Source organism: Rattus norvegicus, chromosome 11 (genome assembly GCF_021556685.1).
Source record: "Rattus norvegicus strain SHRSP/BbbUtx chromosome 11, alternate assembly SHRSP_T2T, whole genome shotgun sequence".
In the NCBI taxonomy this organism is placed as follows: domain Eukaryota; kingdom Metazoa; phylum Chordata; class Mammalia; order Rodentia; family Muridae; genus Rattus; species Rattus norvegicus.
The window spans coordinates 43,714,139-43,734,767 of NC_141544.1; the positions used below are offsets into that span (position 1 = coordinate 43,714,139).

Here is a 20,629-nt window from a genome sequence, read left to right on the forward strand (position 1 = left end):
CACAGTTCTTGGAGATGGCCAGGGTTCGATTCCCAGCACCCATATCAGTTGGCTTACAAACCACCGGTAACCCCAGTTCCAGGGATATCTGACACCTCTACCCTCTGCAGCCACCTGCTCTCATGGGTATATACCCGCGCATAAAGTTTAAGGAAGAGTGCGTTTTTGTTAATTTCCGCATGTGCTATCCATTGGATTGCATGGGATTGTATTTTCTTCTTGGTAAAAGAATGCCTGAGGACGAATTTGAGGGTGGCAAACAGTTTGATTCTAATTCACAGGACTCTCAGGTGTGGAAATTTGCAGGTATTCAGAATGGTAAAATCTAATTCTAGGGGAGAGCAGGATTTGATTCTGGAGGTGGGAAATATCAGGATCCAAGGGAAGCCCTGAGGCTGCCCCGAGAGACTTTTGGTAAAGAGAGGTGTGCTGTCTGAATGAGAATGGCCTCACAGGCTCATACACTTATGTTTGGTTTGCAGTTGGTGGAGCCATGTGGGAAGAACTAGGAGGTATGGCCTTGGGGGAGGTGGGTTTTGAGGCTTGTCTTGTTTTTTTTGTTATTTGTTTCCAAGACAGGGTTTCTCTGTCCCATCTTAGCTGTCCTAGAAGTCACCCGGTAGACCGGGCTTGCCTCTGCCTCCCGGGTGTTGGGATTAAAAAACGTGTACCAGTCTTGCTGTCTCTCTTCCTCAAACTTGTGGATCAGATGTAAGCTCTCAGATATTCCTCAAGCACCATGCCTGCCTGCCTGCTGCCTTGCTCCCCCACCATAACCTTCACGACTCACCCTCTGAAACTGCGAGCCAGCCCTCAACCAAATGCCTTCTTTTATAAGTTGCTATGGGCGTGCTCTCTTCACAGCAGTAAAACAGTAATTAAGATACTGAGCCCTCTGGAGCCCCTCAGAGACCTCTGACTACACCTTTCTCCCAGCTCTGGTTGGAGACCAGGGACTCTTCCTGTTAAGTTCTCTGAGTCCAGAAAGCATAGCAGATGGATGTAAGCTCCCTCCACAGCAGAAGCTGCAGCCCTAATTCTTGGCACCCAGGCTCCTGCCCTGCACGCCAGCTTAGTGAAGAGTAGTGGCCGATGGTATGGGCTCTGTGGTCAGTGAACAAAGTTTCAAATCTGAGCTCTGCCAAGACTTGTCCTTGTGCTGTGGGTTGGGAAAGAGTTCATAGCTAAAGGAGTCAGCTAGGGTTGGGGCTTTCCATGTGGGGAGCCATCGGGATGAACAAAATCATTTTGTAGATTTATTGTTTATTGTTTGTTTATGTGATGATATTTAGTTTTTTTTTTTTTCTTTTCTTTTTTTCGGAGCTGGGGACCGAACCCAGGGCCTTGCGCTTGCTAGGCAAGCGCTCTACCACTGAGCTAAATCCCCAACCCGATATTTAGTTTTAATTTGAACCTTTGGGGTTACTTTTCTCTTTAGGGCAGGGTCTTGGGTATCTGGGGCAGGCTGTGAAATTGCTGGGCAGCCCAAGGAACACCTTGAACCCCTGATCCTCCTGTCTTTACAACCCAGCAGCTAAGAGTATAGACATTCATCCTTTAACTCTATTTCTGTGGTGCCGTGACCTGAACCCAGAGCCTAGTGAGTGCTAAAAAAGCTCTCTCCAAACTGAGCCACATCCCCAAATGTTCATGATCAAATAAAGATTTCTCTTCTTAGGCAGTTATGCAAACAGCTTCCAGATGGCTCCTCTGTGAGCCAACAGCCCCGATTCTCTGCTGGACACGGGGACTTTGTTGTCTTTCTGGTTCACTACCTGGGAACCCTGCCTGACCCTGCTTCTCAATTCCCGGTTCTGAATTCTCCCCTTCCCTCCTCTCCTGCTGTCTTCCCATGGCAGATACTTCTCAGTCTCCTCCTTTCCCCAGCACCGTCCCTGTCACAGAGACTTCTGGGACATGCCTGAGTTTTTAGACTCTAGCTTTTCTTTGAAATGCCAGTTGAACACAACTTCAGCTTTCAAGACCTGCGAAACCTGAAAAAAAAATAATATTGCACCTTAATTTTTTTAAAAGATGTGTTTATTTTTATTTCATGTTTCTCTGAATGCGTGGGGGTATACTCTGTGTGTGCCTGGTGTACTCAGAGGCCAGAAGAGGCCATCAGATTGCCTGAAACTGGAGTTACAGAAAGTAACTGGATACCGGCAAGCCAACCTGAATCCTAGAGTGGCAAGGGCTTTGAACCACTGAGCCATCTCTCCAGCCCCTAACCCTTTAAAGCAATGCTTTCATGACCTGTATGTGCGTGTATCTGTATGTAGGACTTTGCACACGTGAGTTCAGGAGCCTGCACTCACATCTCCAGGAAAGGGTGTTGGATCACCTGGAGCCAGAGTGCCAGGTGGGTATGAACACTTGATCTGGCTGTTTAAGAACTGAACTTGGATCCTCTGTCAGAACAGTGTATGTTCTTAACTGCTGACCCATTACCTCAGCTCCACAAAATGGATTTTTATAATTAAAAAAAAAAAAAAGCAAGTCTGTTGTAGTCCAGGTTGGCCTTAAACTCACTTGGTCATTGAGGGTGAGCTTTAACTTCTGTTGTTCCTAAATTCACTTCCTGGCTGCTGGGATTATAGACACACACACACACACACACACACACACACACACACACACACACACACACACACACTTCTGTTTTTAATGCAGTGCTGGGTAGTAAATCCATATAGGGTAGGCATGAACTCTACCAACTGAACCACAACCTTGACCCAAAATAGACCTTTCATTTTGCACCTTTAAATATGCAAGGTGTGACGGGAGAAGATCCCACCGTTGGTGACTGTCTTTTAGTGTCACAGCTGGGATTGCACTGGTGGTCTCTAGAAGGGGTATTTGAGTATCGGTGGACGCTATACTTTTGGACACTTGACTCTAGATAGATAGGTGCAAGAACCAGTTAGCCACTACATACTTACGCTCTTCCTTTTGTTCATTCGTTGTACATGTAAGGGGCATTCTCTGCAGGTACACCTGTCCACCATGTGCATCCTAGTGCCCGAGAGGTAGGAAGAGGGCTCTGGATCCTTCGGGACTGGGATTAGAGATGTTAGTGAGCTGTTATGTGAGTGCTGGAAATTGAACCCAGGTTCTCTGGAAAAGCAGCCAAAGTGCGCTTAACTGCTGAACTATCTCTCCAGCCCCAGACCGTATCTTCTTCAAGACCTGGTTCAGCAGTCTTTTGGCCTAAACATTGCCTCAACAAATTTTCTAGTACTTTCTAGCTTCCTTAGTCCCCCACTACTCAGGCTCTCTGCTATTGATGTGGTACAGCTCTAAAAACAAACCACCATTTGTTGTTTTCTAAAAATAAGCCCTTTTAGGCCTGCAGAGTATGTGGCCTTTCTCTCCTGAGCTGAAAGGTTGGTTTCTTCAAGGCTGACAAATGGCTACTTAATCTCCTCAGAGGAGTCACAGCCCATCTTTATTGGAAACTGGATGCCTTGACTTGATAGCCCAGGTGAAAAGACTCTATGAGACCTCAAGTTTAAGTTCAAAGCCCTCCACCTGCTCTGAAGCAGACTTAGATATCTGTGGAGCTAAGTAGGGAAGATCTCACAGGAGAGAGGAAGTGAGACACCCAACTTACAAGGTCCTTTGTGTCAGATACAAAGTAGCATCTCAAACTCATTCAGTCTGAGGCGAGTTTGCCCAATGGCACACAGCATACAGAGGGGGCGCTGTTAAGTTGCTATCTATTCCTTTCAGAGCAGGGGGCTTCCTTCAGCTCCTGGCTCTGGGTGAGCCAGTACCCTTGGTGACTCTATCTATCATTTTATAATGGACTGATAAATGACGTCTTTTATAAACTATGTATCTCAAAGCGTTGGGAACAGTTTAGCTCACTCCTTATCAGACTTCATTCACTCTTTTTTTTTTTCTTCTTCTCTCCAACCATAGGGTGGAGCTCAGGTCCTTGTGCACCGTAGGCAAGTGCTGTAGCCCTGAGATACAGCCCCTGCTTTTTACACTGAATGAATGTGGCTTCCAGTGCCTGCAACCTGGCTGGATAATCAAACGATTGTAGCCATTTCTTAGCTTCCAAATTCTATCATAGAAGAAAGAGCTTGGGGGAGTGGTATCTCAGCTATTTCATTTATATGTATGTTCACTTTCATTTGCTATTCGTTTATTTATTTACTTATTTGCAAGTGAGTGGCTTACTGAAGAGTTTATTTGCTTTGTTGTTCCAGAGGGAGAATTGAAAACCTCTGGGAGCTATGACAGCAGGTAATCAGAGCGGGAAGCTAAAGGGTCACATCTTCAACTACATGCAGAAAGCAGAGTGAGAAAACTAGAAGCTGGGCTAGAGAATGGATGGAGTTTCATTTTCTTGCAAGGGCTAGCCTGGTAACCTAGGGAGGCAGAGAGTAGGCAGACTCCTGTGCTGCCCCAGGCTGTGGTCCCTTCTTCTAAGGCAGTCACTCACAGGGGATGAACAGAGTGGAACCATGAACAGACAATCTGGTTAGAAGCTCACACGTGCCTTTTGGCCCACTTGGGATTCACACAGGTGACACAGAAGACTGGCTGTCTCCCTGTCTAGAAAAGAGCAGCTGAACACTGGTGCCTTTGGGAATGGCCAGGGCTGCCCTGTGACAGATGTCCACCATTGTCAAGAGAAAGGCCCATGAGACAGTGGGATGGCTTAGTGGGTAAAAGCTCAATCACCACGACTCCCACGGTAGAAGGAGAACACCAACTCTCCCGAGTTGTCCTCTAATTTCCACATGTATCCATGGCACATGTACACACACACACACACACACACACACACACACACACACACGCACGCACACACACACACGTAAATTTAATTTGTCTAAAGACTTATTTATGATTAACACAAATTCAGTGTTTGTTCCTGAGTGTAGGTGCAATTGCTCACAGTACCCAGAAAAGGGCGTTGGATGCCTTGGAGTTGAAGAAACAGCAGTTGTTAGCAGCAGGATGCGTGTTGTGAGCCAACCTCTGGCCCTCTGCAGGAGCAGCACTTGCTGTTACCTGCTAAGCCACATCTCCAGCCTCTTGAAAAGGAAATGAAATATCTCATCTTAATGAAAAAGGCTAAGGGGCAAAGCAAAAGAAGCCAGGGAATCACCGTCAGCTCCTCCCTCCTCCTCCTCCTCCTCCTCCTCCTCCTCCTCCTCCTCCTCCTCCTCTTCACGACTGCCTCCTCCCATGTGTAATCATCCATCCTCATAAAACTCTTCACAGGACTAGGGAGACAGTTCAGTTGATGAAATGCTTGCTGTGTAAGTGTGAACACTCTCAAGCTTTATCCCAGAAATGTGTGTGTGTGTGTGTGTGTGTGTGTGTGTGTGTGTGTGTGTGCTCACTCACTGGGTAGTCAGCCTACCTGAATCATGAGCTCCAAGCTAAGGAGAGACCTTATCTCAAAAAACAAATGGTGGATGGTGCCTGAGGAACAATACTCAAGGCTGACCTCGGCCTCCTCGTGTATACACATACACACAGCACCCATATGAACACACACACTCTCTCCAAATACACACAATCTTTTCAATTCTCCTACGGTTCTTCTTCCCTCTGGACTCTCTCATGCCAGCCTGAAGTACAGCTCTGTGCTTTCCTTGTGACCAACTCCCTAGATCCACCATTTCCATATGATTTTAAAGACAGCTTCACTGAGAGATATTTTACATACTATTAACCCACTTGTCTAAAATGTACAATCCAGTGGTTTGGAGTATATTACATTATTATGTTTTTAAAGCTATGATATACTTATATAATTTTTTTCCATTTTAACTCGTTTCCAGCATACAACTCAAGAGACCTTTAATTATGCTGTTATCCCATATTCCAGAACTTTAAAAAAAAAACCAAAAGAAGTTCAATTATTCATTAAGCAATAACTCCTGGCCTCTAGTCAATGTTCTGCCCTCTGACCCTGCAGACTAGACACCGCCTGTAACTTCATTTGTCCTTCTGCGTCTGGTTAACTTCTCTTAGCATAATGTCTTCACGGTTCATCCATGTTGCAGCACGTACCAGAACGTCTCACCGTTTTACTGCCAAATAAAATTCTGCATTGTTGCGCCTTCTTCACCCATCGACTGGTGCATAGACCGCTTCTGCCATCCCGCTACTCTGAGGAAGGAATCCTGGTGCGCAATTATCTACTTCAGTCACTAATTCTGATTCTCTGTGGTGCGTTTTCTATGAAGACCCCCTTTTATCTGAGGTATGATATCACTGTGTTCTTATGCTGACTCACACTTGCCATCCTCCTGCCTCAGCCTCCTGAGGATGACAGGCATGCACATCACATCGAGCTGGATCAACCATTGGTGCCTGCAGTTCCTTTGTACTCATCTGCCACAGAGCCCCTCCCCCGCCACCCAGTGTTGGAAAATCAAACCCAGGGACTTGAATAATCTAGGCAAAGGTCATTGAGTTAATCCCTAGGCCTTATCGATAGTGACAGTTCTACCAACAGATGTCCGACCACCCTACTTCTCTATTCACAAACCTTTGACAGTTTGACGTTGAGATGCCCGTTAAGGTCTGAGAAGATGGTTCCGCTCATAAAGCATGAACATGTGAGTTAGAGCCCCAGAACGCATTCAAGAAAAAGCACAATGAGGTAGATAACTTGTGATAAAGACACATAGGTCCCGGGTGGGGCTCACTGGCCAGCTAGCCTAGCCTCCTTGGTGAGTTTCAGGCCAGTGAGAGACCCTGGATCAAAAAGAAAAACAAGTGGATGGTACCTGGGGAACCACCCCCCACGTTGTCCTTTGACCCCCATGTGCATGCACAACATGTGAACCCCACATACATACCCATCAGGTAGACATGCACATGCTTAGCCAAGCCTGCAGAACCTGAGTTGGGGCCTGCCAGAGTCTCCGAGGCAGGAGACTTCCATCTTCTCTGCCAACTTCTCTGCTCCAGACACCCTAGACTTTCCACTTTATATCCTTCTGTGGGGACACGCCCATCTCAGACTTTAACCTGTGGTCCCTCTTTTTTCTCACTATTATTATTATTATTATTATTATTATTATTATTATTATTATTATTATTATTATATACCTGTATATGTATGCATATGCATGAGGAGACAGAGAGATGTCAGGTTCCCTGGAGTTATAAGCAGTTGTGAGCTGCCAGATGGGGGTGCTGGGAATTGAACTCATGTCCTCTGCAAAAGCAGTATGCCCTCTTAGCCACCAGCATCTCTCCAGCTCAAGCTCCTCTTTCTAAGGTGTCCCTCACCTCCAGATCGCTGGTCTTACTGTCTTGAATGTTGTCGTCAGCTCTTCCTGTCTTTCTCATGGGTCTAGTGATGAGCATTTCCCTAATGTCTACACGCCCCGCCCCCAGCCTGCCTCTCACGCCCCTGAGCTCTTCCAGATTCTTGACTTTTGTGACATTCACTCAGTGTGGTTGCTCCAAGCCATTGTCTTCCAATGCTATTACCTATAGCAGTGACGCTTAGGGACTGAACACCCCCTATGTGTCTCAGGATGCTTCACACACCCCTGCTGTATCACCTGATCACAGCCTGACAATATGGACGCATGGGAATGCACTCACAGTGTCAGCGGCGTCTGGAAAACTCCAGCCCCAACAGCACAATGCTTCCTGTCCCCACCCCTCAGGGAGCATGGTTCCCTTCCGGTGCCAGCATCTTCATGCCCTGCCAAAGAATCTGCACACACTGTAGCCAATCTATATCTAGATGAGGGGATAAGATAGAAGTACCACAGGGACCCGAGGTTTGCACACTCTTTCTGCAGCGGTCTTTATGAGTTGAGCAACCTTACCTACTCTCCCAGCCTCAGTTTTCCCCAATGTAAGACTTTCATATTAAACTTTTTTTAAAAATTTGTTTATTTTATGTATGTATAAATACACTGTAGCTGTCTTCGGACCCATCAGAAGAAGGCATCGGATCCCGTTACAGATGGTTGTGAGCCACCATGTGGTTGCTGGGATTCGAACTCAGGACCTCTGGAAGAGCAGTCAGTGCTCTTAACCACTGAGCCATCTCTCCAGCCCCCATATTAAACTTATATCTCATGATTATTGAGGCTTTGTTTTTTAAAAGATTTGTGTGTGTGTGTGTGTGTGTGTGTGTGTGTGTGTGTGTGTGTGTGTTAGCCCGCACGCACCTGAGGAAGCCAGACTAGTTTGGGGTCCCCTGATGCTGAGGGATTCATGGTGGTTGCAAGCTGCTAGCGTTGGGATCTGAACTAGAGTCCTCTGGAAAAGCTCTCTTAACCACTGAGCCATCTCCCCGACCCAAGACTATGCAAACTGGATCTCTCCATACAAACACCAATATTTTCTTCTCATCCTCAAGATCTCAATTTGGCCGACCTAGCCCCTGCAGGCTGTGTAGCTCTCATCCTTCTTGAATCCAGTGGTCCAGCTCTGAGACAGTGCCACAGGGAGGCAGAGCGTCCTCGTGCTCCGCTGGCCCAGCCTCCGCACTTTACGGGCTCTTTTCCCAGAGCCGGGCGGGGCTGGAAGCCTGGACCCGCCTTTGGGCCTCGTTATCTACGTTTCCGCGTCAGGCGCTGGGTGAACTTGGCAAGCCCTCCCGGCGGTGGATGAGGAACACTTTGTGCCGAGCGCCCGCCCGCCCAGCCCTCCTCCTTCCCGCCGGCGCCGCGGGGCCTGGATGCCTGCGCTGTTTGTAGGTCTGGGGTCTCAAGAAGCCGAGTACTTAGCACCTGTCCCGCAGCTCTGGACTCCCACTCTTTGTCCCCGGGTGTCCTCACCGATCTACGGGTAGACACCGCGCGTGGTCAACAGGGTCATATAGATTCCGTGGCCCATTTTAAAACAAAGCTCAATTATAAGCGCTGTTTATTCCAGCCCAGTTTCAGATCCCCGAGGGCGCTGTCAACTAGAACCCACCGGAAGCTCCATCGGGGCAAATAGAACCGGGCTCGTAGCCTCGTGATCAACCGGTTTGAGGCTATCAGCTCGTTCAGGTCCGGACTGCTAGAACCTAGGCAGATCTCTGTGTGGTGGGCAGAGAGTTGAGGACCCAGTCTCCCATTTGGTGCGATCGGACGTACTGCGTGTTTGGTAACTGAACATCAATCGCTGAAGGTGGCAGGGACAGTAATGCCTCTATCTCCGGGACCCCCATCTTCCCATAATCTCCGCTCCCCTCTGGCCAGGACTGTACGCTGCTGCGTTGGTTCTAAAGTGCGTCACGGACGGGCACCGGCCGCGCCGCTCCACCGGCCTGGGTGAGGTTGGCGCCGGGCCAGCGCAGGCTGGGCCAGCAGCTCTTGGCCATCACCCCGCCTAGAGACCCGGGTGTGGAAAGCGCTCAAGTTGCGCAGCATCGGGATCGCTGCTGGAGACGCTCTCCGCTAGGGGCTCGGCGCCCCGGATCGGCCTCAGCAATGCTCCGGGGCACGAGGTGACACCCCCTAGACTCTCTAGGCGCGTGGAACCAGGGAGATTTCTTCAGAAGAAACTACGCCTCGGCCTCCCTGGGATCCTCGCCCCGCCCCAGGTCTCCGCCCCCTCCCCTTGGCTTGGGATCCGGGACCCGGTGGCGACCGCCTAAGAAGCTCCAGCAGACTGGACCAGGAGGCGGCAGGGGGCTGGGAGCCGGTGGCTACGGACTCGCCCCGCCATGTGACGCGATCCTCCTGCCTGCGATCCCAGCACCGGCGCCCGCGCCCAGCCGCGCCGCGCATCATGGTCTTGCCCGGACACCCGCGTCTGCCGCCCGGGCCACAGCCACCGCAGAATCCCGGCCTCCGCAGGCAGGTAGAGCCTCCAGGGCAGCTTCTGCGCCTCTTCTACTGCACGGTCCTAGTGTGCTCCAAAGAGACCTCCGCGCTCACCGATTTTTCCGGTAAGAGCTCCTTTGCTTGCCTTGATCCCGCGTTCCCCTAGCTGTTGCCCAGGTGAGCGGCCTCTCCACGGGGCACGACCTGGTTGGATTAAAGTTGAAGAAGTGTTCTCCCTAAACGGTTGTCTTGCCTGGTGGGAGATGTTGGCATCTAGGTGGTAGTAGCAGAATAGTCCCTTATTACCTCTTTCGAGTTTCTCTCGACTTTTGTTAGTAGTTTCCTGGGCATCGGTGACTCAGCCTTGATCTTTACATGTTCACTCGAGGACCCCTAAACTGAGTCCCGTACCACGCCCAACTCTGAAGATTACGGTGTTCTGGACGAAGAATTGCCCTTGGCTGGCCACCCACACGATAAGGGTGCGTCCCAACCAAACTCCAGGGTTACCCATGTAAGGAGACTAGTCCAGGACACGCTGGACCTCAAGTCCAAGCCAGCCTCGAGGGAGGGAGTTTGGGAAGACTGGCAGTCTGGTGGAGATACCTTGAAACTGGTGGAAGCTGATATAACCGAGACTACACTCAGAGGCATGACTCTTCAGCAAAAAGGTGGCAGCATCCACCCCCACCAAACACACACACACACACACACACACACACACACACACACACACACACACACACCTCCCTCCTGCCAAGTCAAAGATCGATGCTTTCTTCGGCAAACTCCTACCTGACCTCCGGGCAAAATATCTTAGCAAGGTGTGAGGTAAGGCTGCAGGTGGCAGTTGTGGGGATGACTTTTAGAAGCCATGCTCAAGTGACGAATGTCTCTACAACCGTAACCACCCTGGATGTCCATCAACCCTAGGAAGCATCTCTACCTCTCTCCAGGGACCTTCTGCCTAGTTCAGGCTGGGCACAGACTCTCTAGCAACCCTCTTGCTACAGTTCTCCTTTCCTTTTCTTTTTCAGCATTAACTGTGGTAAACAGAGTCACCAGTCTGCTCTGCTCTGCTCTGCTCTGCTCTGCTCGTGTGACAGAGTACTAGGCAAAGAAAGAAGCTGGGTTTCTGGTGCGCTCACAGAGAATGTCATTCATTGTTAGCTGAGAGCCCGTAGGTCAGAGGTTCTTTGCTTAGAATGTTTAATATCGAGGCAGTGTTCTTGCCTGGCCAAGGAAGCCAAGTTATGCCTGTTTGGCAAGCAAATCATGGCCCTTTAAAACGAGCTGCGGAGAACCAAAACTCTGGTAAATGTGCTGGGGAGATTCATCCTTTTTTTTTTTTTTTCCAAGCGTTGTTGACTTTTTTTCCTTTTCTGTAATAGAACTTTCTTGGCTTCCAGAAACTTTCTGTGTTTGCTGGTTTAAGCTATAGTGAGCGGCTCTGAGTTCAGCCACTCTCTTGCCCTGATTATTGTAAGAGAAGAATTAAAAACTGACACCTGTCCCCCGTCCCATGATATCATTGCAACTGAACAAAGATTGCTTTAGACAAACTGCAGTGAGACTCCCCCACCTGCAGATTATAGGCTCTTAGAGTTTGTTTCTTGTGGGGAGCAGTCGCGGTACTAACAGTGTGTATGGTAGAAATTAACTGTGCTTTGCAACTTGACATAGAGCAGATCTAGCCTACAAACTGGGAGCCAGCATCCTGTGAGAAGCAGGTGTTTTGGTTCTTGAGTAGTGAGGCGGACGGGTGGCTTTTCCTGCTGTTTTCTGTGGTTTCTGAGTCTCAGAGCCAACAGTAGGTGGTGGCATTGCCAGGCCTTTTCTGCTTTCCTCATTGCTGTCCAGGGACCAAAAGAAACATGTGGTCCTGTCTTGCCAAACTATAGGCCCACTCAGGTTTAGACTTGAGTTCTATATAATGTGGGACAGGGAAAACCTCTCTGAAGTCACATAGAGAAAAGTTGGCCCATTTAACTTTAAATTGCAGCTGCAGGAGCAAACCGTGCAATGATGTGGTAGCATGCAGGGAATCCTATGCTCCCAAATGTACAGTTTGAGCATCTGGCAGAGAGCATCGGCCTCTTCTTGTGATTGCTTTTCTGTGGCCTCAAAGGGTACTGCCTGATTTCTTAGGGACAGACAGGCCTGTTCCCTTTCGTGAGTTTGGTACGTGTGTAGCCGGGACGACACAGCTCTCCCCTGCAGAGCCTTACCACAATAGCCCAGGGCTAGGAGCGTGTTTGACAATATAGACACTTGTTTTCTAAATAAGAGAACCATCAAAAAGGTATGGAAGAGAGAGGGGGTTCAGGACCCCCTGGACTTGTGAAGAAGGACAGAAGAAGTGTCAATGTGAGAGAAAGTCCCAGAATGTAGTGGGCCCCCACCAGAGGGGCCCTGTCGGAGTCACCTGGTGCAAAGACTCCTGGTTCATCCCTGCAGTTTGAGAACATTACTTAATGCCCCCTCCTCTTTGCAGCTCTCCCAGGCTCATGCTTTAGGCTGTCAGCTGCTGTCATTTTTCCTGGGTCATTGACTCCCCACCCCCACCCCTGGAGAGTCTACTATCTCTTTACAATCCAGAGGCTGCATGGTGGGCCGTCCTTCCTTCCCCTCCGTGCTTGTGACTTGGGCTAATCACCCCCAAGACTGCCGAGGCCCAGGCTCTCTGATACTATCTTCTCTCTGAAGATTTTGGGCTTCCTTGCTGTGGTGCCCACTGAAAGGCTACCATCCCTGCATTAAAAATGTATCCCAGGGTTGGGGATTTAGCTCAGTGGTAGAGCGCTTGCCTAGCAAGCGCAAGGCCCTGGGTTCGGTTCCCAGCTCCGAGAAAAAGAAAAAAAGAAAAAAAGAGAGAAAAAAATGTATCCCACGGGAGGCAAGATGGCTCAGTGGGTAAAGGAGCTCGTCACCAAGCTTGATGACCTGAGTTTGATATCTGGACCATGTGGTTGAAGCAGAGTTGTCTTTTGATCTACACACACACAGACACACACACACACACACACACACACTTGCACACACGCGTGCACGCACGCACTGTGGAATGTGTGTATGTGGACAAACACACTAAATAATTATGTATATATACATACAGATATATTATCTCTATATAAATATATATTCATCTTTATAAATTTATATGAAATATATTTGTATTCATAAAATATATTTATAAATTATATATACATTATACACACACACACACACATACATTCTCTTACTTTGGAGAATAAAGCAGGGAGCTGGAGTGTAGGGGGCTGGGCTGCCTTTTGGGAGTCTCAGTCATAAAAACCCCAAGGCATTTGCCTACAGATAAACACCATCAAGCTCACAGTGCCCTTCTGTACTTACTGAGTCGGTTTCTCTTTAAGTTTTATTGATCATTGTTTGGTTGTATATATGTGGTGTGTGGTGTGTGTGTGAGGGCACACAGCGGCCAAAAGCGCACCTGTGGAGGTCGGAGGGCAACCTTCAGGAGCAGGTTTTCTTCTCCCACTCCAGGTTCTGGGGATCAATCTCAGGTCACAGCAAACACTTGAACCTTGAAGACAATTCACGGGGCAGTTAGAGGGACTTTAACTCTCGGTCACGGTGAGAAGAGTATGCTCTTTAAGGTGACTCACCGGGAGGAATATGGACCGCCTGTCAGGGCTGCTTGTTGGACTGTTTTGCCTGGCCTTTCTCTGTCATTTCTCTGATGAGGACAGGCGGGGTTTCTTTCCGTCTTGATTTCTTTCCCTTCTCCCCCATTTTCTTTCCCCTTTCTTCTTAAAGAAGTTCAGAGGCTTGGGCTGGGGGCCGAGTGTGAAGGGGAGAAAGAGAAGCAGAGTCTTGTTCATCTTTCCGCTGAACTCCCAGGGTTTGGTCAATGTGGTCTCCCTACAAGCTTATATGGTTCCTTTCCCCTGAGCTTTGGAAAGATGCAGAGAGTAGGAGCAGGAGGGATGGAGAAGAGACTTCAGGAAAGGCTACCATGCAGCGCTCTGCTTTTTCCTACTGGTGGCAAGTTGTGCTTGGAACTAGGCCATGTTTCATCTCCTCAGTGACCATGAAAACACTGCAGAATGGGTGTGGAGAGAACCAACTTTACCAGCGAGTCCTCTGAGCCCCACATTCTCAGACACAGTGGCATACACGCACAAGATGAATCTATAAGTGTAAAAAGAATTTGGGGCTGAAGAGATCACTGAGCAGTTAACAGCTCTGGCTACTGAAGCTTGGCATGGTGGCGCACGCCTTTGATCCCGGCACTCGGGAGGCAGAGGCAGGTGGATCTCTGAGTCCCTTTTGAAGCTCTTAAAACAAATAAAAAATAAAATAAAGAAGCAATTTGAGAGGCTGAGCCTCTACTATCAACAGTTGGCCTCTGTTCTTGGTTTAGAGGCAGCTGGCTTCTCATCTATGCGCTCATCCTTCTGTGTGTCTGTCCATGTGCTCATTTTCTCTTCTGAAGCCACCAATCAGAAGGATCAGGGCCCACATAATGCCCTTTTCTTAACCTAATCACCCATTTAAAAACCATACCTCCAAGTTTACTCCCATGCTAATGGGAGCCCAGGTAACACGCAAATCAGTCTGTAACACGGGTCATCTGAAATGCAACCAGTAGACCTGCCTGGGTGCTTCATGTCCTACAGGCCAGAATTTCAGGATGTGATAACGGTGGCTCTTAGAGGCCGAGTCCTGAGAGGGAGATAGAATATTCACAGTTGTCCATTTTTTTTTCTTTTTTTCAGAGCTGGGGACCGAACCCAGGGCCTTGCGCTTGCTAGGCAAGCGCTCTACCACTGAGTTAAATCCCCAACCCACAGTTGTCCATTTTTAGGGAGCGAAATTTCCCTGTTTTATTTCAGGATGAACACTGCGCAGCCCTAAGTGTATGGAATGGCCTATATACCCAGGTACATAGTTTTAGGGGAACTGAACCGCTGGTGTTTGGCTGCATTCTAGGCTTTCTGATTGAACTGACCTGTAGAGTGCCAGGCACTGGGTTCTTTTAAGGTTCCCTAGGCTTTTCCAAGGTGCAACCCGTTGAGAGGCACTATGCCAATAGTCACAGGGCAAAGCTACTTCCTGTTCATGTATCAGTCCACCCAGAACATGGCTGAATGGGATCCCCTCCCCCATTAGCCCAAGGTGACCCACCAGGGCTACCAGGCCTGCGTTTCCCCAGCTCAGCACCGCCTTACAAAACATATATATTCCCCCCACCCCCACCTATCTCTCTGTCTCTGTCTCTCTCTCTCTCACACACACACACAGGTACACACACATACTCGCATACATGCACACATGTACACACATGTACTCAAATGTACTCACATACATGTACACACACACATGCCCCATCTACATTTTATCACACCTCAATCACTTTACCCTTTACCTAGGAGTTATTGTCACTTAAAAATTGTTACTGTGTGAGATGCCAGCCCACCCCAGAAAGAAACCAAACTGAACATCTGAAGTTGTCTGACTCTCACGGAAGAAGAGAGAAGGACCGAGGGTCTCAAACTGCCTGCCTGTTTCCGTGGAAAGCAGCTGCACTTGAAAATGTCCTGCTGGCCCCTTCTGCAGTAAAGAGATGTCTCAGCTCACAAGTGGGCCCCTTATTGATGGCTGTGGTCTCCCTGGTGCCTTATTGAAAAGGGCAGCCTAGCAGCTGTTTCACAGAAGAGACAGCAAGAAGGGAGTGAAATTAATTGAGCTCAATGGTATTTGATCTCAGCCCTGTAACAGTTCCATGGTGAGTCTCATTTACAGACGAGAACTCAGCCTTGTCTAGGAAATCTAACTTCCCCTGGATGCCTCACTGGCAAAACCACCTCCAACGCTGAGCTCCAGCTAGCCTAGGGGACATGGCTTTCATGGTGTCAAAGGAACAAGGCCAACAGTATGTCTACAATTCACCCAATTTTTCTAGATAGCTCCTGGAGTGACAGTTTCCTTCACAGATTCTCAGTACACACTCGTTGGAAAGAGGCTGAAGTCATGGGCCATACACATGATCATTCTGGTCATCTGGTATCTCCTGAGGAGAGACCCAAGGACCTCTATGGACATGAACTGCTCCTTTCCGAGTAAATGACAAATGGTCTGAGTTTAACTACACAGCTCCTGTTATGGGCTTTCAGCCATCGCTTATCATACCTAAAAGAGCTAGAGCTCTATGCAGATAGTTGTTATATTGTTTAGCAAATGGGCCCATGGAAAAGGAGCCTGTACCCCTCCAGAACAGATTGTGTGCATGCGTGCATATGTGCATGTGTGCATGCATGTGTGTATATGTATGCATGCATATGTAAATGTGTGTGCATGCATGCATGTGTACATGAGTATATGTGTGCATGCCTGTGTGCTCATGTATTCGTGTATGTGTGTGTGTGTGTGCGCACATGCATGCATGTGTATGCATGTGTATGTGTGTGTGCATGAATGCATGTGTGTGTGTGTGTGTCTGTGTGTATAAGAGTCTCATGTAGCTCAGTTTGCCTCAAATTCGCTATGGAGCTAGCTGAGGATGCCATTGAACTCCCTCTGTCCTTATCTCTGTCTCACGAGTGCTGCTGGATTGACTCAAGCTTGCATCACCACAGTGAGCTTCAGGTGCGCACAGGTGTGACTGAAGGCCAGGTGTGATGGGAAACACCTTTAATCCTAACACTTAGGAGCAAGGCAGGCAGACTTCTTTCAGTTTGAGGCCAGCCTGATCTATAGTAAGAGCTGGGCCAGCCAGGGCGCCATAACGAAGAAACGTATAGGAATTAAGTACTTTGGTCTGCAGGAGGTCGAATGTCCATGACCAGTGATTCCCACGCATAGGGAGGGCAGCTTGTATCTGCTGAAAAAAAGAGAGGTTTGGTTTATAATTGGCACGCACATTCACAGTTGAACAGTGTATCATTTATAATTAAGTACACTCATGTTAGAGATGTTTTCTCTAGATGTTTTGACTGGTGGTCCTTTATTATAAAATGTGGAGATCACTGATCTTCCCTCTCATCTTGTCAGCTTAGGACTTAGCGTTCCTGAAAAGACACCAGTTGAAGGTTAATGAGACAGCATCTTCCCCTGGACCATTACCCAACCCTTACTGCTTGCTTTGCCTACTTCTCCCCTCCTGTCAATAAAACTTAGAGTCAGGATTTGAGCCCAGTACTCATCTGGTTTCAGAAACCCACACACTTATCATCTGAGCCAAGATCATGGAGTCTCCGAGATTGTTAAGACTGGAGCACTACGAGGAGAAGCCCAGATGGGCCAGCATCAGTACCCTCCCCTGATTCCCAGAAGGGACCCTGTTGCTGGTCCCTAGGTGTGGCTGTCTCCAGTTAAAACTCCGGCCTAGCACAGACAGCAGCCTCCTCATGGGGCCTCCCTCATGTGGCCTCCCTCGGCACAAGTGAGAAACATGGATGAGTTGGAAACACCTCCAGTTATCAGATGAGAAGCGAACCAGAGACCTCTATCTCAGATACTATTCCACAAGTTTTGTTTTCATATCTCATTTACTCCTTACAATTCTGTTTTAAAGTGAAGATGTGGGGTTGGGGATTTAGCTCAGTGGTAGAGCACTTGCCTCGCAAGCGCAAGGCCTTGGGTTCAGTCCCCAGCTCCGGAAAAATAAAAAGAAAAAAAGAAAAAAAGAAAAAAAATAAAGTGAAGATGTAATGTCAAGAGGTTTTAATCCAGACCGTTTTCTACTATCAAGGGAAGAAAATAATATAAATTCCAAGTGGCTTAAATTAATATCACTTTTGTAACGTTTATTGCCGATTTTACCAGAGCCAGCATTTACCCGTATTCATATTCCATGCCCTACCTGGAAAAAAATAAACACATAGATGTTCCCTACATGGAAACATTAGCGACACAAGTCATTCAAGATTCATGTGAACACCCCCTCAGCACACATACAATTTAATTGAAAAAGATTCATACAGGTGAGAAAGCCTTCCAATTATGAGCACACGATTGAAACCACATTATCCAGGTGATGCCCAACAGTAGCCACAGAGCTCCAGGGAAGTGAAAGAGGGAATTCCCCGAATCAGAAAAGAACAAGGTCCACCAAGAAAAAGAATACATGAAGAATACACTGACTGAAAAGAACATCTTTGTAGACAGGTGGGTGAGCAGAGACGCAGCTGAAGAGAGAACAGCAGTACGGAAATGCTAGAGAAATTACTCATGAAGGTGTAAGAATAAAGGCCTAAAACAAAACTATAGGAAATGGAAGAGAGTGGATAGACATGCAGGATGAATGAATGGAAGAGAGTGGATAGACATGCAGGATGAATGGGAGAGAGTGGATAGACATGCAGGATGAATGGATGGGAGAGAGTGGATAGACATGCAGGATGAATGGGAGAGAGTGGATAGACATGCAGGATGAATGGATGGGAGAGAGTGGATAGGCATGCAGGATGAATGGACGAGAGTGGATAGACATGCAGGATGAATGGACGAGAGTGGATAGACATGCAGGATGAATGAATGGGCGAGAGTGGATGATAGGCATACAGGATGGAAGGAAAAGCTAACACACTGGAAAATTCTCCAGAAAGGGAGAAAACGAGAGAGGCACCCACTCAACATCACAGAACCGTAATTCAAGTGTTCAGGAATTTCTGAAGACTTCACTCTAAGCATCTCATGCAAGGTAATTCGCACATACATCAAACCTGTAACATACAAACTGAGGGGGAAATATTATCTATAAAGTCTCTCCCCCCATCAGCAGCACTGGGAGATAAATCGTCGTGCTTCGGAGGAAATGAAAACCCCCACAACCGCCAGCCTAGAGTGTAGATAAGTGTAAGTATGAAATGAAGACCTTCGCCAGTGATAAAGCTTTGCTGAAAGGACTCCTACCGGACGCCCTCCGTGTAGGACATAAGTCCAAGGAGAGGGCCTGAGAAAGAACAGTGACAAACACAGAAGCTGTACAGCTCAGTCCATTCCCACCGTGCCTTGCTCAGTCTTCACACTGCACGGTGAGTCTGAGTCACTGCTCTAGTGCTGTGAGGAGACACCACCGCCAAGAGGAGAAGGAAGCATTTCACTGGGGGCTGGCTTACAGCCTCAGAGAGTTGGTCTGTTATCATCATGGTGGGAAATGGGGTGGCACTCAGGCAGGCATGGCACAATGCCGGATGCTGGAGAAGTGGCTGAGAACTTTACATCCTGATACAGAAGCAGTAGGGGTGGGAGGGGGGAGAGAGGGAGAGAGAGAGAGAGAGAGAGAGAGAGAAAGAGAGAGAGAGAGGTAGACAGGGAGACAGGGAGACAGGGAGACAGAGAGACAGAGAGACAGAGAGACAGGGAGACAGAGAGACAGGGAGACAGGGAGACAGGGAGACAGAGAGACAGGGAGACAGGGAGACAGGGAGACAGGGAGACAGGGAGACAGAGAGACAGGGAGACGGGAGACAGGGAGACAGGGAGACAGGGAGACAGGGAGACAGGGAGACAGGGAGACAGGGAGGCAGGGAGGCAGGGAGGCAGGGAGACAGGGAGACAGGGAGACAGGGAGACAGGGAGACAGGGAGGCAGGGAGGCAGGGAGACAGAGAGACAGAGAGACAGGGAGACAGAGAGACAGAGAGACAGGGAGACAGGGAGACAGGGAGACAGGGAGACAGGGAGGCAGGGAGGCAGGGAGGCAGGGAGGCAGGGAGACAGGGAGACAGGGAGACAGGGAGGCAGGGAGGCAGGGAGACAGGGAGACAGGGAGACAGGGAGACAGGGAGACAGGGAGACAGGGAGACAGGGAGACAGGGAGACAGAGAGACAGGGAGACAGGGAGACAGGGAGACAGGGAGACAGAGAGACAGGGAGACAGGGAGACAGGGAGACAGGGAGACAGACAGGGAGACAGGGAGACAGGGAGACAGGGAGGCAGGGAGGCAGGGAGGCAGGGAGACAGGGAGACAGGGAGACAGGGAGACAGGGAGGCAGGGAGGCAGAGAGACAGGGAGACAGAGAGACAGGGAGACAGAGAGACAGGGAGACAGAGAGACAGGGAGACAGGGAGACAGGGAGACAGGGAGACAGGGAGACAGGGAGACAGGGAGACAGAGAGACAGGGAGGCAGGGAGACAGAGAGACAGGGAGACAGGGAGACAGGGAGACAGGGAGACAGGGAGACAGGGAGACAGGGAGACAGGGAGACAGGGAGACAGGGAGACAGGGAGACAGACAGGGAGACAGGGAGACAGGGAGACAGGGAGACAGGGAGACAGGGAGACAGGGAGGCAGGGAGGCAGGGAGGCAGGGAGGCAGGGAGACAGGGAGACAGGGAGACAGGGAGGCAGGGAGACAGAGAGACAGGGAGACAGGGAGACAGGGAGACAGGGAGACAGGGAGACAGGGAGACAGGGAGACAGGGAGACAGAGAGACAGGGAGACAGGGAGACAGGGAGACAGGGAGACAGAGAGACAGGGAGACAGGGAGACAGGGAGACAGGGAGGCAGGGAGGCAGGGAGACAGGGAGACAGGGAGACAGGGAGACTGGGAGACAGGGAGACAGGGAGGCAGGGATGCAGGGAGAGAGGAACTGGCCTGGGCTTCTGAAATCTCAAAAGCTCACCCCACAGTGACACACCTCAACCAAGGAGGCCATACCCCCTAATCCTTCCCAAATAGTTTATCAGCTGGGAATTAAACATGCAAATATATGAGCCTATGGGGGCCATTTTTATTCAAACCACAAGTGGTGCTTCCTCCTCCACCTCCTCCTCTTCCTCCTCTCACTCCTCCTCTTCTTCAACAAAGTCTCACTAAATAGATCTATTGGCCTGGAACTCATTGTGCAGGTCAGTCTTGCCTCACAGAAACATGCCTGCATCTGT

At 49.1% G+C, this 20,629-nt stretch overlaps 1 protein-coding gene across 8 annotated transcripts in view; it reads left to right on the forward strand.

The window, feature by feature from the left end:
* Positions 1 to 9,338: 9,338 nt before the first annotated feature.
* Eva1c (eva-1 homolog C) overlaps positions 9,339 to 20,629 on the forward strand; it is a 74,513-nt gene continuing 63,222 nt past the window's right edge. For 4 of the 8 annotated variants that reach the window (NR_190992.1, NR_190991.1, NM_001430789.1 and 1 more), the window contains 1 exon segment: positions 9,339 to 9,880. Coding sequence is in view for 3 of the 8 variants with exons in the window: in NM_001430789.1 (NP_001417718.1) it covers positions 9,721 to 9,880 (160 nt within the window). In the remaining 5 variants the exon portion in view is untranslated. 8 annotated transcript variants of the gene reach the window in all.